Source organism: Sycon ciliatum, chromosome 1 (assembly GCF_964019385.1).
Source record: "Sycon ciliatum chromosome 1, ocSycCili1.1, whole genome shotgun sequence".
Classification (NCBI taxonomy): Eukaryota; Metazoa; Porifera; class Calcarea; order Leucosolenida; family Sycettidae; genus Sycon; species Sycon ciliatum.
This window is the reverse complement of record NC_088643.1, coordinates 47,647,603-47,675,235: the sequence shown is the minus strand read 5'-3', so window position 1 is coordinate 47,675,235 and position 27,633 is coordinate 47,647,603. Positions and strand designations below refer to the sequence as shown.

Below are 27,633 nucleotides of genomic sequence, written 5' to 3'. Positions count from 1 at the left end.
CCAGCAGACTAGCACAGTCACCAAGGCCGGACAACACGGCTGTACTCACTCGAGTCGTAACTGTAGAGTACTGGCATAAAGAAATCTCTAGGTTGAGTGTACGTAGACCTATGTCAAGAGGCTTGCATCAAGCGAAAAAGAAGAAAAAGGATGGGATGGGAAGGGAGGGGAGGATGCAACACATCAATAGCAGCAAACTGAGGCAGTCTGACATAGAAAGGTTGAAAACAGGCAGTACAATCATGATTACACTAATACTTTAAAAAACTGTACATGTACTCAACTTACTTAACTTAGTATGTGCCCCCAGGTGTAAATCACCATTCTCAATCTCACAATTCAAAGTACATGTAGTATCTAAAAATAATAGTGTGTGTGTGTGGGGGGGGGGGACAGCCACGTCACAGGTAACATATACATGACTGTATGCTCATGCGCTGCTCGCAATGGCAGTCAATGGCAGTCTATTGAGGTGTGTAGTCTGCAGATGCTGGCACACAATGGCAGTCTATTGAGATGTGTAGTCTGCAGATGCTGTAATACCGGTACATAAATAATATGCATCACAGGAACATAACACACAGCTCTAACCTTGCTCCATGACCATGTCAACGCGGTCCTTCCATAGAGAGAGATGGTCTCACTCCCAGGAGCAAGTGACTGGCTGCGCCGAGACGAGCAACATGGCGCATGACGACGGCAGCGATGCCAGGAAACACGTCGTGTTGACAGCTGGCTGCGTAAGTCACCTGTACTGTGCAATAGATAGCACTTTAAAGCAGGAGAACATGACCTGCCGGCTGACTACCGTGTGTAGTGTGGTGCTGGGACTGCATAATACCACTACCACTACAGTACCAGTGTAGACTGTATAACCATTAATAATCACAGCCTGCCACTCGCTCCCAGTGGGGCAGCAGACCTGGTAGAGATGCATACACTGTACAATGAATTCCACTGTCGCTGTTACTACACGTGTACTACATGTACAATACACACCCGGATACAACACAATACATCGGTTTACAATGCAAACAGGACCGGGAAGTGTTGATGTATGATGCCAGCGATAGAGAGAGAAACAGCAAATCAATGATTTGACATATTAGAAAACATGTCACAAAGGAAGTAGTTTGTCTTTGCTTTGGTGCGCCGTGGCAGACAAAAGGTGTATTGTGGTCCAAGGCCATTGATCCATGAATACGTGTACTAGGAGCAACAGACTACACTGCGGAGTGTAGCTGTACATATAACTCTGCACAACACACAACCTAGCACACATGTTCGATGTACACCGACCACACCATCAGCACCACTGGTACCACCACCAGCAGCACCAACACCAGCACCACCAGCAGCAGAAGCACATACTCTCACACATGCTCAAAGTACGAACACGTGCAAGCAGCCAACTGCACAACAGTCACCAGTGATACAGTCATGCAGACACTACACAAACACAGAACGTGTGTATGTGTGTGTGTGTGTGTGTCGCACTTACTGTGAATATGTTGGGCAGCCGCCACCGTTGCTACTGCCAACGGCTCAATGAATGACATTGTGCAGTGTGGTGCCGTGATTCACACTAAGCTGACTGTATGTCACCATGTGTATTGCAATGACATGTGATGTGTCAGCAGGCAGCTCCATCGCGCGCCATTTCCAATGTGTGCTATACTACTATGCGCTCATCATGATGGGTCAACAACTTGACAGTGCAGCATGCTATCCACCACCACAACCAGCACCACCACCAGCACAAGGCATTGCTTTGTTGCCTGTCACAACTCACAAGCTAGATGACAACAATAACACGGCAACATGACACACAATTAACACAACGGTGCAATGGTATACATGTAATTCCACTCGTCCTTGTGTCGTGTTCACACTGCCTAATGGCGATAACCCTTGCTCTGCTCACGCTGCTTCTGGGCCTTGCGACGGCGCTTGTTGATCGGGTGCCGAGGGTCAGATATGTCGTAGGTGTCCTCCGTGATTGAGCTGGCATCCTTGGCTAGGCGAGGTCCTGTGCTTTCACTGACCAAAGAGTGACTGCGCCTAGAGACCCACACAAACACACCGGCAGATAAGCTAGTCAGGTAGCGATAAAGATGAGGCTGGTGGAAATATACCGCACCCAAACCCAAACATTCCAGCCCCGCTCCAACCCGGAAGCTTGAAATGACCATATATCGAGAAGAAGTCTGGTGATAACAATGCATGTATCGAGTAAGATACGGAACTGAATGAACATGGGTTTCCCAAGAACAGAGCCTGCTGTAGTTGTAATGTAGTTCACAAATCAGCAAACATGCCCCCAGTGGCCAGTGTGCCTGCTTCTTGCACTTACCACCCGCAGTCATCTTCACTGGAGTTGGCCTTCTCATCGACGGCCACGTCCTTCGTCTTCTCCGTCTCCTCTTCGGAATAGTCGGCGACTTGTGCTAGAGATGCAGCCCCATCATCCTGGCCTGAGCTTGCCTTTTTCAGGCGATTGGAGAACTTCTCCAGCAGTGCAATTGCCTGGTGACGGGAGAGGAGCACAGGGAGAAGAAAAAAGTAAACACAATATGCATGTATAGTGACTCAGTCTGATGATGTCATCAAATACTGCCATGACCATGATGACTCATGAACACTCAGAGGAATGCATACTCTATCATGATTGGTGGCAGCCACATGCCCCTATAGGGTTGGTGGCAGCCACATGCCCATATAGGGTTGGTGGCAGCCACATGCCCATATAGGGTAAGCAGAGCAGCATCACCAGCACAATGCATTTGTGCTTTCTCTGACTGAAGCGGACCTTGTCCAACACACACACACACCATATTTAAATTACGCTGAGTGGCATTGGCACAACCAATAGAAACCAGTTAGCTACTTGGCACAGGAATGGGGGTAGGATAGCATTGGGACTCAGACTGCAATAGAGAGCACAGCAAACCAACGTTTCCACAGCTACCTATCCGGGGCTTGAGCACCAAGTTTCCAAACACAGCGAGGCCTCGTTTAAAAGAACACTGATAAGATAAACTTTCGCTTTAGAAAAAACTAGCATATGCAACGCAACTCCTATATCCCTGATGATGCCCTCCTGGGTGAACAATTGGACAATTTGCTGTACGTGGTGTAGCCAAGGACTGTTTGTGTGTTGCAAGTTGGGTATACTGAAAATACATGCAACTCTATAGGATAAATCACTGTGTAGTCACTGGGTACAGACTATGGATATGAAGAACTTCCGTTATTGTGAACAAACACCGTCGGTCCCTTGCAATTCATCCTTAAGAGGTTTGACTGTGCTTGATGTAACGCAAGAATGGCACTATGTGCCCAATAGAGTGGGGATCTAACATGGACCAGTTGGTGTGCATCCAATGTAGCAAATTACGACAAGGTTTTAGCAGACTTCCACTCCCGAGCAAGCAGCAAACAGACAAGAGGTGTGTGTGTGTGTGTGTGTGTGTGTGTGTGTGTGTGTGTGTGTGTGTGTGTGTGTGCGTGTGTGTGTGTGTGTGTGTGATAAGCAGGGGCGTCGGACACGCTACGGTCACTATGGTATTGACCGTACCACTCTTTGCCCCAGCTACCCCGTGAATCATTGAAAAGCACTGATTTGGGCTCTAAATTTAGAATTTTTTCAGAGAAGCCACCCCAACCCCACGAGTAATTTGTAGTTGAGGTGGATGACCGTACCACCCTAACATACCTTCCGACGCTGCCCCTGCCCCTGCTGGATTAAGCATAGGTCAATCTTTAGACACAGTTACAAGTACAGAGCTGCATTGATACAGTCACAAGCTAAAGCAATACCAGCCCTTAGGGGTAGGCGCTTAGAACGAAGAAGACATTCTGCAACAAGATCAAAATCCCCTGGGGTGACAATCATAGAGAATCAACAGCTAATTACTCTCCGCTGACATACAATGCACTGTCATCATTCCCCAAAACAATGCCCGGATTTAAAAGCCGGAAGTCTATTTTAGCTGCACAGCTCCTCACCTGACTCTCGCGAGAGGAGCCCTTCTTCTTGATCTGGCTCTTCTTGCGTTGGCCATACTGCTCGAGGTGCCGTCGGTAGTCCTGCACTGCTTCACTGACGGGCGCTGCAAAAACATACACACACATATACACAAACATACACACACACACGGGCCAGGTGAATAGCAACACAAATTAGTTGAACACGGGGCAACGGGGCAGATCCAATCGAGCTACATGTACAATCAGTATGGAAACAGCAGTACATATTGGCCAACACTGCACAGCAGCGCTGCACAAACAGTGAGAAGCCAAGGAAGACAAGCAGCAAATTGCAGATATCTTGACACGGGTGTAAAAGTACGCGTGACAGGAAATGCCAAAGCACAATCCAGTCCGAAGAGGACATGCAGAGTGACAACACTTGGCATACACGGTACAGGAAGCAGGCGACACGAGCACGAGAGACTGGCCAGCGCCGCGCGAAATAGTGCACCTTGCCGCGCGGAGAAACACGCGGCAACGCGCACGTCACCTTACCCGACAGCACTGTGCACCAGCAGTAGGCTGTAATCCGTCACTGCAGAACTGGCATCATTGTCACACTTCCCAGGCATCCGATCAATCGAAACAGGAATAGCTCTTTCGAAACGTTTCCATTGCATGCACACACCACCGTTTCATCCGCTAAAGCCTACTAGATACTGTATTACTGGCAGTGGCAATGCATTCAGTCGGTCACAGAGCAATTCAAGGTGGTGTCATGTAGCTGACATTGAGCAAGTGCAATGCCTACTACGGGGATGTGTCAATGGCTGGGCCAGTGTGGTCACAAAGTGACAAGCGTCGTGTCACTCGCAATGACAAGCAGCGTGCACACCGCTGAACACAGGCGTGCAAGAAGCGCGCAAGCGGTGCACATCCACCGGGGGTTTCCCCATCGGGGGACGAATGACGAGCAGCATGAGTAGCATGAGCAGCTGTGTGCACTAAAAGCTCTCTTCACACGCATGCACTGTAGCACAGCAAGTGCCGCGGGCAAGCACTGTAAATACGCAGCACGTACAGCCACGTCACTCTTCAGAAATCACGTGCCGTCAATAGACGTGTGAGCACACACCCTCGCTACGGGCAACAGCAGTGACTGTTGAAGCTGGCAGGCAGGCAGTGATTAGAGCAGGAAAACGACGACATCACCCTGCCACCACGGTACCACGCCGCTCAGAGCTGTAGACCCGGGGTTTCCCGCAGATCACGACATGCAAGCTGGCAGCGAGCCCGGCAAAAACGGACGTTTTGCTGCAAGCAGCTGTGAACTGGAGCTCGAGTGTACGTACATGCCGCAGTGGCAAGTGAAATACTAGAATGGCAGAGATCATACCTAGATGCATACACATATCATAGTGATTCACTCACTACAATGCACATTAACAATCTACAGGAATGCCATCATGCAACATGTACTGGAAATAGACTGACATACATTCATTAGACAGTGGTTCTCTGACGCCGGAGACAAACCCCGCTCTGTCAAAATGGCAGTAGCAACAGTAGTAGCAGCAGTAGGTCTACACATTAATTTGATTCGAGAAGAGCACTGCCTACCCGTGAGCTGTGGTCGGACGTACGATGGCGCTTTCCAACCACAACACTGTGGACATTGATTGGCCAGGAAGTTACTGGCAAGCCAGTGACAAAGTGGTAGGGCAGGGGACAATGTCCAAACATGAACTGGCCTGCTTCCATACAATACAGTGCGAAATTACTGCTAAGCATTTGGCTTCTTCGGAAACCTTTTTCGGGGCAACCCGCAGAGAAGGATCAAGAATAGTTTTCATGTGAAATTATATGATGGCGCATCTACATAGCATTGAGGAACCATAGTGTTTCGGCAACACATCCTGAGCACTGCGGGGAGCGTTTTGCACTGCTCAATGTATTCACTCACTACAGTCATGCGTCAGCCCCACTATTCATTCACTAGTCATGAACTACGTCAGTCCCATTATTCGTTCACTAGTCATGAACTACGTCAGTACCACTGCCACCGTGATCACAGTGAACAGACCAGAACACATCATGACGTTGAATTAGATATACGCAGGACCTGGCCCCCTTAGAAAGGTTCATGGCCTGACCTATAAACAGGCCATGAGCAAACCTGGGTATAAACTGATGACAGAAGAACCATCACGTCGTGCGTTGTACAAGTCAGAAACTCCGCTGCATATCTCCAATGCCAACTTCCATACAATTACTAGTACCCTGTTGTTTGAACACACGGCACCACCGGCATAACGATAGATGAAGCTCATAAGCAGATCCACGAAGGCTCCTCTTTCACATGGCATGAATGCACATGGGCTAGCAGGTGGTGAGAATAAGCCATGGTTTCTTTCAGCTATTCCATTTCATTGGAAACGTTACTGTTGCACGCAGTGTGTTGCACCTCTGCATGCATGTGCACTACAGTACATGGGTACCAGGGTAGTGAGGAATGCCTACACAGAAAGGCCAGCCATTGTCCTTACTAGTTACTACGTTAAACTCAAACACACACACGCTAGCAAGTTGGGTTAAACTCACACGGCGACGCATCAGCGTTCAACGCGGAAGTGGGCAGATTAGACATTTGGGTGCCAACGTGTGTCAGGTCAATGCTTTCCCGAAGAGAGAGAGTCCAGAGAACTGGGCTGCCCGAGGCAGAAGGTCACCCACTGTGCACGACCCCAATTGGCCAAAATATAGGCAGTACAATAAGTAGGTGCAGAATACTGTAAAAGCAGAAATTTTCGGTGGTGTCATTTTTTCGGTGTTCTCCAAAATCAGCAGTTCGGTGGAGGGAAATTTTCGGTAAACCCGTTTTCCAGGTAAGTGTACTAGTACCGAAATTTTCGGTGCGTTTTATTACAGGTAAAAATTGTCGGCACAGAGGTTACCGAAAATAAAACACCGCCGAAAATTGCTGCTTTTACAGTAGGTGATGACTTATGTTATGAGCATACACATTGTACTTACCGGCTGCCTCTTCAGTGCTCTCCTCGGATGCATCGTCCGTCTTCCGCATCGACTTCTTCAGCAACAATGCCTCTCTCCGCAGTTCGGCCCTAGGAAAAACCCCAGTGGATTAGCAATGCACACACGTACATACACACATACACACACACACACACACACACACACACACACACACACACACACACACACACACACACACACACATACACAACCCAGGTGAATAGCAACAGAAATTAGTGGAACACGGAGCAGCAACACCGACTTGAGTGATTTGCCACCATCCGACGACGACTAACCGGGTCCTGAGAGGGACTGGGTTAAAGTTTGACATGCTACGCACGATGCTGTACAGGTGATGGTCTAGGGTAGCAGGTGCTAGCAAGATTGTTAGTTAGTTTGTTGTTGTTGTTGTTGCTGCTGCTGTTGCTGCTGCTCCTGTTATTAACACTGTCCAACCACTCATCGACTGGACAAAAGCTGCTCAGGCAGTCTTCACACAAACACCAATGGAACAACACAGGAAGGAGTGCCGGGTTCGTAAGTTTTAAAAGTGTTTGTCATGCAGTTCAACTGGCCAATGAGATAATGGTCTGCGACAGGGCAACGGAGGCCGAAGAAGCTGAGCAACATGGTCGAGTTCGATGGGGGTGCGTAAGAAGTCTCGCATCAACTTTTGCGGGTCGTCAAGCGACAACCATAATACCAATCTTTGATGAGGAAGGACATGCACTTTCTTCACAGGAGCTAAGTGCAGCTTGCCAGCAGCAGTATTTCGACACTGTGTTCAGTGTTGCATGTTGCAACCAACTTTGATACTGGAGTGATGGTATCTGAGGTCGACGTTGCCTTTGTTTGTCTTGTCTTCTTTCGTCTCTGTCCTTTTCCCCCCTTGTCCTTGCAGTGTGTGCATGTGTGCTCTCTGGGAATTATAACAATATGCTCCATGCAATTGCGCAAGCATTCAGTATTCTTTATTCAGATACCAGAGCTGTGCAAGTTGACACGCACAGTCCTCGCACAGTCCTCGTTTACATCATGTCAACAGCTATAAGCTAAGAAAGCATACTTTTTCCGATTCAGTTCGCGTTGGCGTGGTGAAATGAAGTCACCCTCATCGTGGTCGTCATTGACGGCCAGTCCCTCTTTGGCATTCTTCTTGCGATGCAGTTTCTCAGAGATACGCTGCTTCATCTCTCGGTTGTATCGATCATCGCCTGAACTCTCCGAACCACTTCCGGCCTACACGTTCAAAGCAGAGGACAAGATAGAGGGGCATACACCGTGATTTCATACACACAGAGTATCAGCAATCTATTCCATGAAACACTTTGCTGGCCTTCAAACAAGATGCTACATGCATTGCACACCAGTGGGGGCAGTCCGTATCGTACAAAGGGCCAAGGTTACCAATGGACCACTTGCCATTTGTACAGATCCACGAAATCCCGTAGACCCGGAAGGGTGTTGAATGTGTGCTCTGCATGCGCATTTGACCAATTTCCGCGTCATAATTCAATGACCAGCAATCGCGCGGCTTTTCCAGCTTCTTCACTTTGGTTAGAACTAATGACTGGCTAGATCTTTGTCAGAAAAAGGTTTTCGTATGAAATGCCTTCAGGCCCCATTTCTTATGGGAAATAGCAGAAAAAACAATAGGGTCCTGCACATTCAACACCCTTCCAGGTCTATGGGATTCTACGGGATTTCGTGGATCTGTACAAATGGCAAGTGGTCCATTGTTTGGTTTTTGTTTCAAAACGAAAGGGTTTCGTTTGGGGGTGGGTGGGTTTTAGGAGTCTCGTTTTGAAAATAACTACTAGTATTGAATGCAAATGGAGAATTCACCAGGTACTACTGGGTGCAAAAGATTCAAGTCAATATCTTGTTGAAATTCGCTTTACCAGCAGAAATGGAGGGTGGGTGTGCGCGGGCGGAAAATACTAAAGCGTTTCGTTTTGGAAAACAAAAACAAAACACAATTGGTAACCTTGGACGGCCCCTAAGGAAACACAAGCAACTGATAACCAAACCCAGGTGGTCATTACTTACTGCTAACCAGGGAGTCGTACTCAAACTAGGGAGGTGACACGGCACAGAAATCCGTGTCACAGGGGTTGACTCGCACCCGTGACCCCTCGTTGTTATTTTTGGAATAGTTCAGTCCAGTCCAGTCCGAAAGGTCATACTCGGATCGACTCGCCTTCTGTACTTCACCTCCAAGCGTGCAACGCAAGACCCGCAAAGTATGATTTTTCTGTGGGGAACGATTTTGCCATTGATCAAGTTTTTATTGGAGTGCTCAGGCATACTACGATTGCTGAGACGTCCCGAGCACGCTTGTTCAGGTTCTCTATTTTTGACGAGCCGGTCCTACAGCCCCCTACATTGTATCTAACGACGTAGGAGCTGACAATGTAAGAGGATTTCCCTGGAAATAATAATGATGGTGGTGTAACTGCTGCAGGAAAAATGCTGGCTGTTTATGACAGTATGACTAGATGTACAATGTAGCTCTCTTGTATGGTACTTAACCCCTGCTATAAATGTGTTATTTAGGAAGACTGGTGTATTGTGCAAGTCATAAAGAAGAAATGGGGCAGATACACGACTTACAATTTTCAAAAACCAGCTTCGTGTTATGTCTAATTTGTGTCAAAATTGTAGTATTTAGACATGACAATATCATTGGCTGTACTTCTCTAATATGGTACATAACCCCTGCTATAAATGTGTTATTTAGGCAGACTGGACCATTGTGCAAGTCATAAAGAAGAAATGGGGCAGATACACGACTTAAATTTTTCAAAACCTGGCTTCGTGTTATGTGCAATTTGTGTCAAAATTGTAGTATTTCAACATGACAATATCACTGGCTGTACTTCTCTTATATGGCACTTAACCCCTGCTATAAATGTGTTGTTTAGGAAGACTGGTGTATTGTGCAAGTCATAAAGAAGAAATGGGGCAGATACACGACTTACAATTTTCAAAAACCAGCTTCGTGCTATGTGCAATTTGGGTCAATTTTTAGCATTCGGATTAACCTAGGATACGACTCTGAACAGTTCTGAACAGTTACCGTAACACTACACGCCGTCTCATAACTGCTGCTGTTGCCATCACTGCTATCAAGTAGTTCGGACATGGCAGGAGGTAAACAAATTGCTGGTAGTCTTTCAAAGAATACTGGCGAGTGATGGGCTGTAAACGAAATGTGCTGCCTCAATAATTTCAAAAACTAGACACCCATGCGGCACGCTTGGAGGTGAAGTACAGAAGGCGAGTCGATCCGAGTATGACCTTTCGGACTGGACTGGACTGAACTATTCCAAAAATAACAACGAGGGGTCACGGGTGCGAGTCAACCCCTGTGACACAGATTTCTGTGCCGTGTCACCTCCCTAGTTTGAGTACGACTCCCTGCTGCTAACCCAACACGTTAGTGCCATCACTTCACCCACCTTAGTCCTTACCAAGGCTTCTATTGATAAAGACATGATACGGTATGAGATGCTGCGACTTCGGCGTTCAAGGTTAAAGGCAGTGGCTGCTCCTAAAGTTGGAGCCCGTGCTTCCTGCTGAGTGGCTGACTCATGACTGTGACTGCCGTCTGAAGCGCACGAGAAGAATGTCTAACCATCCACTCGGCAAACCTGCAAGAAAGCACCGCTCCCTAGGCTAATGGAATCTTTGCTGCCGCAGTACTACAATTTATAGCACTCCATCAGCTCAAACATCGCTTACAGTAAAGATTCGTTTCGAAGAGGACACCAGGCGGCAGAGTGAGTCAGAAGAGGACACCAGGCGGCAGAGTGAGTCAGGGAAGAGGACACCAGGCGGCAGAGTGAGTCAGGGTCGCACATGGAGTTGTGATCACATGTATAACCCAAGTGATGAACTCAGTTGATGAGGGGTGATTTTCCCGAAACACCACTAGCTGGGAGTGGCGCTTTTTTGCAGGCTTTGCCGAGTGGACTGTTTGACATTCTTCAGTCTCGTGCTCCAGACACCAGTCGCGGGTCAGTCAGGTGTCAGTCAGTGGGCAGAAAGTGTGAGCTCCAACGTTCAGAGAAGCCACTGCCTTCTTCAATGATAAGGAGTGCCGCTCAAAAACCCAGAGTTTGTCAGCAATGTCAGGCCTTTGTGTACAGTATACACATGGGTAGCTAGGTGTATGTGTCCTGAACTAGAATAAACTTACACCGTCTGAGCCGCTGTGTCGTTTCCGCTGCATGAAGCACAACAGTCACCAGCAAACACAACAATGAATAAGATATGATATTCCCTCCATTCCCTCAACTAATGAATATAAGCCATTAGTAGAAGTAGTGGGAGAGGCAGTGTGTGTGTGCATGTGTGTGTGTGGGGGGGGGGGGGGGGGGGGTCTGTGTGTGTGCGTGTGGGTCTGTGTGTGTGTGTGTGTGTGTGCGTGTGTGTGTGTGTGTGTGTGTGTGTGTGTGTGTGTGTGTGTGTGTGTGTGTGTGTGTGTGTGTGCATTTTCAACCACTTAACCAGGACATCGAGGCTCTAAGTACGGGGAATCGACTCATAACCGGTAATGTACGGTTCATTCGCTTTAGCAAGAGTCCACAAACAAGAGTATGCAACTGTGACCTGTGATCTCTGTTCTATGCGTCAGATGCGCGGTGCGCTGCCATCATTCAGCTGCAGTCTGTGGACTGCGGACAATCAAACATCACATATTCCCTCTGGTTTGAAATGAACTTTCGTACGCAGCTGAAGTTCATGCGCCCAAAATTTTAAGATCGCGCCGGTATTCGAACGGATCGAGCAAAAACGGATGTGCTGGTACGAGAGATTGTGGGTTTGAGTGCATGCGTCCAAAGCGTGGTGCTGGCAAGTTACGTAATAAAGGGAGCGCATCCCACACGGACCCATCACCACAGTTGCATATTCTTGTTCATGGACTCTTGGTTTTAGGCGAGGGAATCCCTCGATAAAAGGGTTCATTTCACAACAGAGTGTACACAGTTATACCAGTGTTCAAAACTTCAGGCCGGAACACTTTACTTAGGATCCCTCGCAAAACAAAACTAGCAGAAGATAATTCCTAACAAAAGTTTGTATGTGCACAGTACACATAAGTTACATAACATTTACAGACGTTGCATAATTCACAGCCTACCTTAATGTGTGCCGATGCAGCTGGAGCTGCTTCGTTAACCGATTCGTCTCTGCACAACGGAGCAAAACATGACAGGGGGTTTGTGATAAGGGCACAATTGATCCTGAGAGTCGATCAAAGCTTCTTCCATGCTATTCAGGCGAACTTTCACATGGGGCAAAGGCGTGTGCATGCATACGCATACACACACGCACACACATGCATACACCTATGTGCATACACGCATGCACACACGCATGCACACACATGCATACAAATATGTGCATACACAACGCACACACGCATATGCACACACGCATGCACACACAGCCTCAGATCATTGTTGCCAATGTACATGTATATGCTGGCACAACAAACAACAAGGACACAATTACAAGTATTGGTCACATGTGACACACAGACGCGAAAAGGATCTTTCAAACACACCTGTTGTCCTCCGTCACTGTTTGAGAGCTGAGCTTAGGATCATTTAGCACGTCGTGACTACTGACAATTTTCTTGCTCTGCATGAACAGCAGGATAGAGAAGCAAAACTTGTTACAATTGTATAACCTTGGTGATCCACCAGGAGTGGAGTGGCAGACACAGTTACATGCAGCAGCAGCAGCAGTGGCGGCGGCAGCAGCAGCAGCAGCACTCACTACAGGCATATTGGCATGTTGGCAACACAGGGAAGCACAGAATTGAATTCACAATGTAGCCCAACGTTTACTAGTACTTAAAGTACCTTTGTCGCTGTCATCACTTCCTCCTCGTCCTCTTCTGCTTCCTCGCCGAATGACAGCAAGCTGAAGTTTCTACACATTGACAACAGCACAGAACACAGAAATAGAAGCAAGCCTCACATTGAGCCAACATTTCTAACCATACACAAACTCCAACTCCAAAGAAGCCAATTACATATCAGAAAAGGCTCTTGCAAACTCCGACATTCACTCTCTCAAGCAACCCTTTGCAGCGACAACGTAGAATTTCACCAATTTTTGGGCGTGCCCGACCGCCATGTCAGAGTTTCAACGACAGCTTCGGGACATACACGCTACTACACTGATGTAACAAAGTGATGTTTACCAATGCCAGAATTCCACTGGCATCTATCTACTCTCCTGAAGAGTAAGTACTGGTGCTACAAGTAAAGTCAACGATCCCGGCATTCACTTACTTTGTAGCACGGGATTTAGACTTGATTGCTGGCTCATCAGACTGCTTCATGTCCAGTTGCTGTGGTGCTCGGCGTTCAACATCAGGAAACGGATTGGCTAGGACCTGCGCATGCACACCAGCAACAGCCAAGGCAGCGGCAACAGAAGTACCGCCAGCAGAAGCAGGGGCGGCGGCGGCAGCAGCAGCGGTGGTGGCAGCAGCAACAGCCAAGGCAGTGGCACATAAGTACAGAGAGCAGCGGCAGCAGCAGTAGCAGCAGCAGGGGCGGCGGCGGTAGTAGCAGCAGGCATAAGATGTTCAATGAACCGGTTTTAGCCTACAGAGGGCACTTGATACACGTCACAGGGTCATGTGAGCAGATGCCAGAAACCTGTGAAATGCCAGTGGTGCAATGCGGGTCCACAAAGTGCAGCTCCGATAATCACCCAGCCTTTCTCAATACAGCTTCTGACTGAAATCGTCCAGTTTCTCAACTAGAGCTGATTGAACTCTCAAGGTCATTACCAACTGGTAAAGACAAATATCTAGCTGCCACTTGTAGTCGATACATGTACAGGCCACATGCAAACATTACTAAAGCAACAGCACTGCTTAATAACATACTACCGTTCTTTTTTTGTAGGATGGAATGGTTCTGTGAGCTTAAAACAATTTTTCCCTCCACCAACGGTCTGCACCATATTCTGAGCTTGCGAGTACTCTAGTACAGGTCACCTGGAGGCGCCGTGAAAATCATGTGATCCCACACATGACAAGTGGCAAGTGTGCATACCTTCCGAGATCCCTGGTCGGCGGAGCTTCTCACACCACACCGTCACTGCTGCTGCGTGCGGCCCCACTCAGTTGTTGTCGTGCTATTGTATATCTTTTGGTGCTTCTGCGATTGCCCTATCACTGCTCCAGGGCTTGTCTTTCGCTCACTTTGTTCATTTTTATCATTTACGAGTTGAGAACGTAAACTTTAGTAAAAAATAAAAATAAAATGGTGTCAGACAAGTGTGGTGAGCCATACTCTGCAGTGATGGCGTGGATCCGCTGCAGGTTCAGCTTCGGCATCCTAGTCCTTCGTGCCAGCGTGGTGTACGGCTGCTGCATTCACAACCGGAGGCGGCGGAGTCACCTGCTCGACTTGCTGTCTCGGAAGCTCCCATACAGCACTAGACATTAAACAATGCCTTTGTCCTGTTGCCTATGTATGCATCATAGCCTCCATTCATAGGCCTAATGCATCATCATTACTTTTCCGGCATGGTTCATGTTTTATTGTGCTGTGGCGCAAGTCCAAGAGGCTGTTAAACCCTCGAAAAGAAAGAAAAAGGTGCCGCATTTTTGTGAATTAAAACAAAGATCGAAAAATGAGTAGGGGAGGGGGGGGGGGGTAGTGCCCCCCCCCCCCCCCCCTTACACACTACCCATTTGGCTAGAACCCCGAGTTATAACGTTACGTCACTTTCTGCAATGAGATTTATCACAGCAGAACCCAAACTTCTTTCCTCAGTAGTACACACAGGCGAGTACAACGCCCACTACAGGCGCGCTGCGCTGTGTGTACAAGGTAATCATGGGATACCACTGCAACAAAACTCAATCCACACTCTGATGGTTACATACTCTTGCTAGCACCCACAGTGTACATGTATGTACAAGACATGACAAATCGGTGATGCAACACTAACCTCAGTTCGCTTGATCACCGGCGGATTGTACGGACGATCATTAGCTCCTACATCCCGGTCTGCTAGCTGCAACATGTTGTAGAGTGTTGGTCCAGTAACCTGGGCACATGAGTACAATTTCCACAATTAACAATTGTGAGTGAGACGTGAGACAGAGGAGAGAGAGAGAGAGAGAGAGAGAGAGAGAGAGAGAGAGAGAGAGAGAGAGAGAGAGATTGCACTGTCGATGCCTACTATCGCCTTACCTTGCCGAATATGGTGTGCTTTCCATTGAGATGATCACATCGATCCAGGGTGAAGAAAAACTGACTGCCATTGTCATTAGGACCGCCATTTGCCATGGCAACAAGGCCTCGGCGATTGAAGCGAATACGCTGATGAAACTCATCCTAGTTCCACACATTGAACAAGAAGCAAAAACAACTTTTTCATGATGGAAGAAAGGAGAGTTAATTGTGGAAGCTGCGCTTTGTGGGCCTTGGCAGCCTGTAATGGAGGTTTCGCACTCACGGGATACCCAGCGGTAACGGGACAAGGGAAATGTTCCGATCGCCGGGCAACTATGCGTGGTCGTTTACACGCATGGTCAGTTTCCCCTGGCCGCATGTGTTGCCATGTCTTTCGTGCCGGGAAGCTCAAAAATCTAATTTCTAGTGTGCATTTTGTAGTACAGTTGCGCTCGGTGAAATCCGACCCAGAGTGCATATTCGGCGCCCTCAACTAGCGACGCCCTGGAAGTTGCACGAATGTGGCTGGACGTACACATGTACAAATACAATGATGTAATCGGAACTACATTATTCCAGCGCTTCGCACTTTGCGTCGGATTTCACCGAGCGCAACTGTACATATTGAAATTAGTGCACTTACATGTTTCTTCTGCTACTTGATCAACACACTTACTTTCGAACTCGGATGGTGAGCCAATTTAATATTGTTGGTTTGCGCCTTGGAGAAGTGTTGGAGCTAGGTGTCAGGTCGCTGAATGTAACAGTACTCCTTGTCAGTTTTGTGCCATTTTGTCGCACTTGCTGACTGTATATGATCTGGTTACGTTGGTGGACAGTTAATCATAACTTGTAACATGTCGTCCTTTTCCTTTTTTAACACCTGCTTTTCTGCACCATCCTTGATCATTTTCGTATAATTGCCTCTCTGTAACTTGATAAATAATATTAATTGGCTCCCTCAAATTTATTAATGTAATTTACAATTTCACAACAACTCCTTGGCTGTCGTTTCTTCATGTCCTGAATTTCGTAACTTTTTTTATGAAAGTGCTCTTTTTCCTTGATGAACCTTTTCCTTCTTCTTCTTCTTCTTCTTCTTCTTCTTCTTCTTCTTCTCCTCCTCCTCCTCCTCCTCCTCCTCCTCCTCCTCCTCCTCCTCCTCCTCCTCCTCCTCCTCCTCCTCCTCCTCCTCCTCCTCCTCCTCCTCCTCCTCCTCCTCCTCCTCCTCCTCCTCCTTCTTCTTCTTCTTCTTCTTCTTCTTCTTCTTCTTCTTCTTCTTCTTCTTCTTCTTCTTCTTCTTCTTCTTCTTCTTCTTCTTCTTCTTCTTCTTCTTCTTCTTCTTCTTCTTCTTCTTCTTCTTCTTCTTCTTCTTCTTCTTCTTCTTCTTCTTCTTCTTCTTCTTAACCGGGTCAAAACATCCCCCATGGCCAGTTACCTCAGCGGAAAGGTCTGAGCGATGGTTTTTTGTCAGGATCACGTGATTGGCAGCTTCTTTCAGATCTGGACGAGAGGCTGGTATTCCCACACTTTATTGCACCTACCACGTGTCGTCCAGACATAGTTCTCTTCTCGAAGAAATTGAGAAGGGTTCTTTGGCTGGAACTCACGGTGTGTAGCGAAGACCGCATCATCCAGTCCAGGGAGAAGAAGCTGTCACGGTATCGCCACCTCAAACAGGAGTGTGTGAAGAATGGCTGGGAAGTCGAGGCCCTCACAGCAGAGGTGGGAGCTAGAGGAGCCATTTCCAGCAGCCTGGACGGTTTGGCACGGGCATTGGGCTGTTGTAAGGAAAAACAGCGCCAAATAAGAAGGAACTGCAGAAACGCAGCACTAAATTCCAGCTACGTTATCTGGCTAAGGCGACGTGAGAAGGCTTGGCGCGACTGGCCACTGTTTTAAAAGTCCCCGAGAGGCCGTTTGTTGGCACTTGGTTGGCGGACAGCCACCCAGCGAGGATAGTTGGGTACCCTTCAAATCTTGGTTTTAACTCGCCACACCGGCTTCTAAAGGGCCGGGGGTGGGTGTTCGCCAACCAAGTCGAGCTTTCGTTCGTTTTTTTTTTTTTTCGTTTTTCTAGTCTACTTGCTTGTGCTGCGCCGCGCTGGAGCGAGTCTATCAGTAGATGCTTTCGCCGCTTAGAGCTACTATTGCACAAAGCCACAACACTGCGCGCTGCCATTCGCTGTATGCTTTCGCTGCACCAAGCTGCTGTTAAGCTGCACGACGCCACAACAAAAATTCACTACAACAGTCTCGTCCACAACTTCACTACAACAGTCTCGTCCATATTGCACTACGCTGAGCACTGGCCTGCTCCCGCTCTGAAGAGCTTTTTAGCCTTCACCGCTTTTGCTCAACCCCAGGCATTGGCCCACAGTGGCATCCGCTTCCTTTTTCTTTTTCTTTTCTCCTTTTACTTTCTCCGTCACTGCCTAAAAAACAGTCGAGACGGTTTTTTACCCACCAGTTTTTATTGGTGCGAATTACTTTCCTTCTTCTTCTTCTTCTTCTTCTTCTTCTTCTTCTTCTTCTTCTTCTTCTTCTTCTTCTTCTTCTTCTTCTTCTTCTTCTTCTTCTTCTTCTTCTTCTTCGACTGCCAGGAGCAGCTCCGGCACCTAAAGGGCCTACAAATGCAAGGGGCCTGGACCAAATGGGCAGACACAATGTTCGAGGACATGACATGGCGGAAACTCTTATACGAGGGCTATGGAAGGACGATATCGTTCCAAATGAACGCGATACTTAATACTCTGCCTTCGCCTGACAATCTGAGACGATGGGGCAACTCTGTTGTGGACCAGAATTGCCCTCTTTGTCAGCGGACATCAACACTGAGGCACATTCTCACCGCCTGCCCTTCCTCACTCCATCAAGGAAGGTACACGTGGCGCCATGACAACGTCCTGAAACAGATCAGTAAATTCATGACAGAAATAGTATCAGCAAAGCAAAAGTCGTCAAATACCGAGCAAACTCCCACTTATGGTACATACATTACCTTCTGTAAACCGGGTCAAAACATCCCCCATGGCCAGTTACCTCAGCGGAAAGGTCTGAGCGATGGTTTTTTGTCGGGATCGCGTGATTGGCAGCTTCTTTCAGATCTGGACGAGAGGCTGGTATTCCCACACTTTATTGCACCTACCACGTGTCGTCCAGACATAGTTCTCTTCTCGAAGAAATTGAGAAGGGTTCTTTGGCTGGAACTCACGGTGTGTAGCGAAGACCGCATCATCCAGTCCAGGGAGAAGAAGCTGTCACGGTATCGCCACCTCAAACAGGAGTGTGTGAAGAATGGCTGGGAAGTCGAGGCCCTCACAGCGGAGGTGGGAGCTAGAGGAGCCATTTCCAGCAGCCTGGACGGTTTGGCACGGGCATTGGGCTGTTGTAAGGAAAAACAGCGCCAAATAAGAAGGAACTGCAGAAACGCAGCACTAAATTCCAGCTACGTTATCTGGCTGAGGCGACGTGAGAAGGCTTGGCGCGACTGGCCACTGTTTTAAAAGTCCCCGAGAGGCCGTTTGTTGGCACTTGGTTGGCGGACAGCCACCCAGCGAGGATAGTTGGGTACCCTTCAAATCTTGGTTTTAACTCGCCACACCGGCTTCTAAAGGGCCGGGGGTGGGTGTTCGCCAACCAAGTCGAGCTTTCGTTAGTTTTTTTTTTCGTTTTTCTAGTTTACTTGCTTGTCCTGCGCCGCGCTGGAGCGAGTCTATCAGTAGATGCTTTCGCCGCATAGAGCTACTATTGCACAAAGCCACAACACTGCGCGCTGCCATTCGCTGTATGCTTTCGCTGCACCAAGCTGCTGTTTAGCTGCAAGACGCCACAACACAACTTCACTACAACAGTCTCGTCCACAACTTCACTACAAGTGTCTCGTCCATATTGCACTACGCTGAGCACTGGCCTGCTCCCGCTCTGAAGAGGTTTTTAGCCTTCACCGTTTTTGCTCAACCTCAGGCATTGGCCCACAGTGGCATCCGCTTCCTTTTTTCTTTTTCTTTTCTCCTTTTACTTTCTCCGTCACTGCCTAAAAAACAGTCGAGACGGTGTTTTACCCACCAGTTTTATTGGTGCGAATTACTTTCCTTCTTCTTCTTCTTCTTCTTCTTCTTCTTCTTCTTCTTCTTCTACGAGCTTTCGTTCGTTTTTTTTCTTTTCGTTTTCTAGTCTACTTGCTTGTGCTGCGCCGCGCTGGAGCGAGTCTATCAGTAGATGCTTTCGCCGCTTAGAGCTACTATTGCACAAAGCCACAACACTGCGCGCTGCCATTCGCTGTATGCTTTCGCTGCACCAAGCTGCTGTTAAGCTGCACGACGCCACAACACAAATTCACTACAACAGTCTCGTCCACAACTTCACTACAACAGTCTCGTCCATATTGCACTACGCTGAGCACTGGCCTGCTCCCGCTCTGAAGAGCTTTTTAGCCTTCACCGCTTTTGCTCAACCCCAGGCATTGGCCCACAGTGGCATCCGCTTCCTTTTTCTTTTTCTTTTCTCCTTTTACTTTCTCCGTCACTGCCTAAAAAACAGTCGAGACGGTTTTTTACCCACCAGTTTTTATTGGTGCGAATTACTTTTCCTTCTTCTTCTTCTTCTTCTTCTTCTTCTTCTTCTTCTTCTTCTTCTTCTTCTTCTTCTTCTTCTTCTTCTTCTTCTTCTTCTTCTTCTTCTTCTTCTTCTTCTTCTTCTTCTTCTTCTTCTTCTTCTTCTTCTTCTTCTTCTTCTTCTTCTTCTTCTTCTTCTTCTTCTTCTTCTTCTTCTTCTTCTTCTTCTTAGGAAAAACAGCGCCAAATAAGAAGGAACTGCAGAAACGCAGCACTAAATTCCAGCTACGTTATCTGGCTGAGGCGACGTGAGAAGGCTTGGCGCGACTGGCCACTGTTTTAAAAGTCCCCGAGAGGCCGTTTGTTGGCACTTGGTTGGCGGACAGCCACCCAGCGAGGATAGTTGGGTACCCTTCAAATCTTGGTTTTAACTCGCCACACCGGCTTCTAAAGGGCCGGGGATGGGTGTTCCCCAACCAAGTCGAGCTTTCTTTAGTTTTTTTTTCGTTTTTCTAGTCTACTTGCTTGTGCTGCGCCGCGCTGGAGCGAGTCTATCAGTAGATGCTTTCGCCGCTTAGAGCTACTATTGCACAAAGCCACAACACTGCGCGCTGCCATTCGCTGTATGCTTTCGCTGCACCAAGCTGCTGTTAAGCTGCACGACGCCACAACACAAATTCACTACAACAGTCTCGTCCACAACTTCACTACAACAGTCTCGTCCATATTGCACTACGCTGAGCACTGGCCTGCTCCCGCTCTGAAGAGCTTTTTAGCCTTCACCGCTTTTGCTCAACCCCAGGCATTGGCCCACAGTGGCATCCGCTTCCTTTTTCTTTTTCTTTTCTCCTTTTACTTTCTCCGTCACTGCCTAAAAAACAGTCGAGACGGTTTTTTACCCACCAGTTTTTATTGGTGCGAATTACTTTCCTTCTTCTTCTTCTTCTTCTTCTTCTTCTTCTTCTTCTTCTTCTTCTTCTTCTTCTTCTTCTTCTTCTTCTTCTTCTTCTTCTTCTTCTTCTTCTTCTTCTTCTTCTTCTTCTTCTCGTTATTCATCGGATGGTGCCTCTTCCTAGGGATGCTTTCAGTAAGCTTCCAGCCATAGGTAAGGTTTCCTTGCTTCTTCTCTTAGTTTTTTTCCCTGTAGTAGAATCTTCTATCTGTTCAACCCGACTCAGTTTTTTTCCCGTCGACGGCCCCTGGATCTTGTCGAGGGCCCCGGCCAGTAGTCCTCATGGCCAGTCACCACTCAGTACTAGAGTCTCTCTGCAGGGCTTGTGGCTCCTTTCTTCCTCCCTTTCGCAAAGATCAGAAGACTAGAACGACTGCGTGAATGATCACGCAGACGAGCTCCTGCATTATGTCAACATTGACACTACTGCAGATGCACCGGACACACATCCCACAACATTTTTTTGTGGTTCATGCAAATCATACATGAGACTGGCTTCCTCCTCCTCTTCTGGTGACTTCAGAACACCTGGCCTTTACATATGGTAGCCAGATAGTTTGTGAGGTGTGCTCCAATGCTGTAGATAGAAAGAAAGGTGGCAGGCCAAAGAAGCCATCGTGTGTTGCTGTGTCTAGGGTCACACCCAAGCCCCCGCATTGCAGTTCGGACAGGCTCCAGGAGCTGGCCTCCCCACCATTGGCTGGAAAGGAATCACTTATTTTCATGTCACCGTCTCCCTCTCTTTCTTGCCGTGTATGTTCACAGCAAGTGAACGCAGCGATTCAGCACCCATGCTGCGAGCGCCGTTCGTGTGTGGAGTGTATCCATGATGCTTTTCGGGATGCATTTGAGGTAGAGTGTATGCACTGCAAAGCAAATCTGCGGGCAGCTCAGTTTAAATACCTATCTTCATTCACTATGAACATACTTACTAAACGTAGAGTTCAGTGCAGCAAGTGCCTTGACAGCATTCAATCCAAGTAAGTGGTTCGGGACACTGCAGAATCACACTGCCCTCCGCCACGGTAGCCCAGCAATTAGTAACGAGTGGCTTTCGAGTCGAGGACGAAGACATTGTTCCGCAATTTTTCTCAGCAACAAACTCAATTCAGCTACACATCCACGACATACCAGTCTGGGTTTCGGACTGTTTCGTGCTTGATGCACTCTCACTGTATGGGGCTGTGCAGGGAAGCATACGGTACGGCAAATTAAAGTCCGTGATGACGTTTACGTTGCCTCTGGTGTCAGATTTGCCACCTTTAAACCAAAAGCAAGTACCAAAAATCCCGTCGAGAGATAGGCGTACCATTCCGGTGCGTTTGTGGGCAACCATATCCAGAAAGCGCTACAGCCAACAGTATGGAAGGAGATCACCAATGCACCACTCCAAACTATGACCGACCTCTTCAACATCGACAACTTACCCAATGTGCAGTATGCTCCAGAGCAACAAGATCTGCTGGATAGCGTCTCACCACTCCGTGACAAGTACAATACACTCCTCACACAGTACAGTGATTGCAGAGCGATCGTTTCCAGTGTGTGACAAAGCTACACCTGTCTCTCTACGTCAACTCTCAACCAATATCGACGTATTCATGACAAGTCTACGAAACATTGTGACCGAGCAGAAGAAGACGGTAAGACCAAAGATGCACATGTTGGAGTGGCATACCGTGGATTGCATAAAGGAGTTTGGAGTCTGCCTTGGACTGATGGGCGAACAGGGTGGCGAATCCATTCACAGATGCTTCAAGCACCTGAGAAGTTCAATCAGCAACGTGAACAGAGACGTGGACCGTCTTCGAGTTCATTTCTGGCAGTACTTGAACCACACACTGCCCAGATAACTGTTATAACACCATAAAGCTACCAGCCAGTGAGACGAAAGTGCTCCAGTCAGTGAACAGAAAGCGCTCTATGACCAAGCTGATTCTTTAGACCAGACAATAGCAATAAGCGAGCGTAGCTGTCATAGCAGAGTCTTCCATTTGCATGTCAGACTGCATGAAAGAGAAACAATCTGATATACGGCGCCAAAGGATGGCGGGTGGTAGTGGGCCAAAGCATGGCCTATGCGGCGGCTTCGCAGAGTCATTTTCATTGATATACTGGAATTAGTGTCTCAGTTACTTTGCATGTCGAACAAGAAGCATACGAGCTACACGACACAGAAATGTTGAAAGATTTGTTTGAGAAAAACGAGCAATCAAGCTGAGCACAGCACTCGCTATTTAGGGTACTGTGGATACTGCCGTCACGTCTGAGTGACTTTTTTCCACGAAAATGTCAGCCATGTGCAGTAGTTTCCAGCTTCGAACAGCCGTGATGTCTGAGCTGTACCTGGCTAGTTTTTTGTTTGTTCTTTTGGGCACCATATCCTCTACTCCTTTCAGGATCCTCTTGTTGCAGCTTGGATGTCTATTGCGTGATCAAGGGTGCATGAAACCAAGAGTGTGCATCTTCACGACCTTTCTGCATGGGCGTCTGTTACGCCCAAATATAGTACAGATACGTGGCAGGACGTGGCGGAGTGTTTTAAATCCTCCTTGTGTGCACATCGCTAAAAAATAGCCTAAAATCATGCAATCCAGGAATAAATTCGCCATGACGGCAACCCATTCAAGCTGCACACTTTTGGTTTCATGTACTCTTTACACCTCCACAGGAAACAAAAACAAATGGAAAGCAAGGCTGCGATGTCCTCCTCAACATGTTGTCCTCATGAACGCATTGTCCGCATAAGTGCACTGTCTGCAATGTAGGCTGTGATGCACTCGTACAACCAGGGTTCAGGGCTCCCGCCAAAGACTAGATCTATGCATGTGTACTGTATGATCGTAGCCTTTTCCCAGCGACCAATGCCCTGAGGCCCACAGCCACAGATTTGCCAGATTTTCCCGAGAGGGCTCTTTCTTTCCAAACAGTGATTTCACCCATGTGTGCGTGAACCCCCCCCCCCCTACATGGGACCGTCAGTGGTTACAGATTGTTACACATAGAAGAAAAGCTTTTGTAGTTTTTCAGCCCCCACCCACCCACCTCCCATTTCCGCAGGTGCAACAAAACCCAGCGCAGCGTTGATTTCAATCTTCAGCACCATCAGTTCGATTGGGGGTGCTCATTCAATGTTCATTTTTGAAATGAAAACCCCCAACACATTCACCCTCCAAGATGGTGGCGTGTAAGATATTAGTATTGTAAAAGGTGGCATTAACGTGCCGTTACCTTGAATGTTTCTCCATAGATAGACTCTCCACCTGTTGCAGCATACAACATGCGCAACACACATGCAAGCGCACACACACGCACACATATGCACAATGAGTTAGCTTGGAGAAAATAAAAATAGAAGAGCACAGAACCCTATGCACGAAATATAATATTGTCTTAAGATCGCCCTTTGGGTGTGAAACTCAGAGACAGGCAACGTGTTCCGCCTTGTCCACAATGTGTGAACAGCTCTGCAAACTGTGCACTGAGCATTACCGTAGCAACAGTGCCTACCCTTGTGTGTGTGTGCGGGGGGGGGGGGGGGGGGGCGAGCATGCGTGCATGTGTGTATGAGTCACTCCAGTGAACCCATGTACTTCAAATTACATGCATCATTGTCAATAGTTCAAGTGAAATGCCCGCACTTGTCACATAGACAAACAAGTTCGCACACAAATCAACAGGAAATGGTTGCCAATGGCATACTACTCAACCAAAAATGGCTAAATGGCAAACAGCAGAAAGAAATGGCACATACCTTCGCCAGTTCCAGTCGGATCACCACCTTGTGCAATAAAACCTAACAACCATACACACAGAAGAAAACCGCAGCACACGTTTGTACACACCAGCACACACACACACACACACACACACACACACACACACACACACACACACACACACACACACACACACACACACACACACTCCACACGAATGCAGCACACACAGTCACAGAACAGACACATCGTCATCGTGTTCAGCATCAAACCCTACTTCTATTATGTGGAATAATAATTTTGTACAGCATGCGTATGCATGCCTATCGTCATTGACATTACAACATACCATACCATGGGCTTTGCAAGAGCATATTAACTTGATTACCTTTAAACAGTGCACCAATGGATCAACGTTATGTGGCTGTAGCTCTGAGCGCCATACACATGATGCTACAGCCATTATATAACGTGAAGACTGTGGTGATCATGTCGGTATATAACAAAAGGGAAAGGGAGATACTAGCACCGATGATGTTGAGGTGTCAGTGATCCTGGGTGTGGTGCTATGCTGTGGGTGTTGTGTAGTGCAAAAGTTCAGAACTCATCTCCAAGTGCCAACATGAGAACAAGTGACTTCCTAAGCCACCACGGTATCATCCAACGTTACTCAACTCTACCATCACACCCACCCAGTCCCCCCCCCCCCCCCCCCCAGCAAAGCTACACACTCTGTATAAACACCACAGTGTACCCTCAAGAGAAAAGTTGTGAATAAAACACATACAGCCCCACATACACAGATTTTCCCACTGCTCAACTTCAGTGCGATATACAATGACAACCCAACACCCAAAGCATAGTTCCACACTCATGACCGCTGACGTCTCCACATCCCCACTACACTCCCAAACAGTTAGCACCCTCTTTACCTTTGTAAATATACCGTCATGATCAGCACCATCTTGTCTGATGATAATTGCGCTATGTGCACCCAACTGAGAGTAGTAATTCCCTAGCTTGGTCCATTGCTGTATTGTGCACTACGCTCTGTCCCCACAGCATTTACACATTTTCAGCACGCTCGGTGCATCCTCTGTGGAACTTGCTAGCATAGAAAAATCCCAGTCAAATAGCTGCCCAAGAGCCGCGTCGCCCGCGAACACACCTTTGATAATGCGGTGGAATATGGTGCCATCATAGTAGCCATCAAGACAGAGCTGGATGAAGTTGCGGCATGCCTTCGGAGTCTCTTTGGGCCAGAGCTCAATATCAATATCGCCGGACGTAGTGACAAGCAACACCTGATGAGACAAGCATGAAAGCAACATAGAAAGTGCAATTGTGAGAACTGGGGAGGGGAATGTGTATGGTGGTGCGGTTTTTTTGTAGGGAGGCTAATGCTAGGCTCGTCAAAGACTTTCATGTAAGAGAGTCATGCTATGCGAAATCATACTAAAACCAACAATTTCAGTCGAGCAGAAGATACTTCACTGAACAACAACTCAGCCCAAGTGCAAGAGGCAGCTAAAGACACTCCAGAGAATAGAACATTGGTGTGTCGACCAGATGATTCGAGGATGAATGCCATGAGTAAAACTCTGCCATATACTACTAGTACTGATAAGGGTGCTTCGCCCTTCAGAAGCCTGCCATATTTATAAGGGTGGGTTTCTTTCGCCATTACAGTACTGTATACGTGGTTCAAAAGTATATCATATCCACCACTTGCAACAGTACTGCGGAGATAATTTTCATTTCCACCTAATTCAGGCCACACCAAAGTAGGACGTTTGATGCGGTACTAGTAACTCCATCGACTTGTTCTCTCGATTGAAAACAATGTTTGGTCTTACAGTGATGCCACAGTATACATGTATGTACGTGTACATGCAATTGTAAGGCTGTCATCACACTATGGTACAAAGTGCTGCGTCTACGTCCACGTAAGGAGTTTTTGGTCGGTTGCCATGATGACCCATGTACGGGAACAGAGGAAACGGGAGACGTAGATGTGGTAGGGAGAGAAGGGGGGGGGGGGGGGTATACAACTATTTAGAATTAAGCGGGTGAACGTGCGTATCTCCCCCAGTCCTCTCCCGAGCGACCTTGTACGTGCGTTTGATATTTCAAATTTCTCCAACAAAGTGACCGCGTGTACGGGTCAAGAACTGTGCATGTGTGATGATACGACAACCCGTTTTGGATTTTTCACCGTCGGCGTACATGTAAACGGGAGTCTGAGAACGTAGTGTGATGACGGCCTTAAGTTCTGGTCGGAGAAATTCAACCTCATGCAGAAAAAAAATAGCGCTGGAGCTACTCGGCCCTAGCACCACACACACACACACACACACGCACGCACACGCACAAACACACAATTAATCGCACTTGAACGCGGCGCTACTTTATTCATGAGGTCGAATTTCTCTGACCAGCGCATGCAGCTGCTCTCCAAACGGCCGTCCGGTAAAAGTGCCGGGACTGTGGATCAATCTTAGGCATGCTGTGCTACATATAGAGTTACTAGTTTGAACAAAAATAATTGCCCAACCCCGCTAGATTATTCTCACCGTGCCCATCACAACGGATTTTTACGCTATCCGAATCACACACATCATTTCTTGTGTTACCCCACAAGGAATTGTTTCGAACGGATTCAATAGAAATAAGTGTCAAACTACATCGGAAAGTTTCCAGTACCTTCCCCGAGGTAGACGGCTCCTGGACGTAGATGTTGCTCATTGTCGTCTACTGACAGCCACAGTGTAAGTTGTATATCTACTGGCAAGCAGGTCAGGTCAACATATGATCGCAAATCACAACTAAAATTTCCCAAACCAAACGACAATTTTGAAAGTCGATCATTCAGTTATATTTTAGGGGTTACGTAATTACGTCACTGGTACGTAGATCTATGGTGCAAAAATAATAATATAATTATTGTGTGTTTTTGATTTTCTGGAAGTTTTTGCGCGTACTGTACTGACAGAGGCGATCCCGGAAAGGCAGGTTGGCCTTTCTTGAAACTGCACCATGGTGGACTCGCTCTCGATCTCCAGTTATGTAGACTCCAGTTATGTCTACTTTCTTTGGCCGACCTCCTGTAAACGGACTCACAACCGTACAGAATAGTACTGCTGGACACAGACGTTCAGTTCGGAGTTCAGGCTTTGTTGCAGCACGTG

At 47.6% G+C, this 27,633-nt stretch overlaps 1 protein-coding gene across 1 annotated transcript; it reads right to left on the bottom strand.

The window, feature by feature from the left end:
• Positions 1-61: 61 nt before the first annotated feature.
• LOC135829830 (spliceosome-associated protein CWC27 homolog) lies at positions 62-27,295 on the bottom strand. Its single transcript, XM_065342220.1, has 16 exons — positions 27,149-27,295; positions 25,614-25,749; positions 24,481-24,522; positions 23,958-23,989; positions 15,237-15,380; positions 14,992-15,090; positions 13,314-13,417; positions 12,879-12,948; positions 12,578-12,654; positions 12,152-12,200; positions 11,207-11,233; positions 8,072-8,244; positions 7,006-7,094; positions 4,009-4,112; positions 2,354-2,526; positions 62-2,061 (listed from the first exon to the last, which is right to left on the bottom strand). The coding sequence occupies exons 1-16, from the start codon at positions 27,188-27,190 to the stop codon at positions 1,896-1,898; spliced, it is 1,527 nt and encodes a 508-aa protein (XP_065198292.1). The 5' UTR covers positions 27,191-27,295; the 3' UTR covers positions 62-1,895.
• Positions 27,296-27,633: the final 338 nt, after the last annotated feature.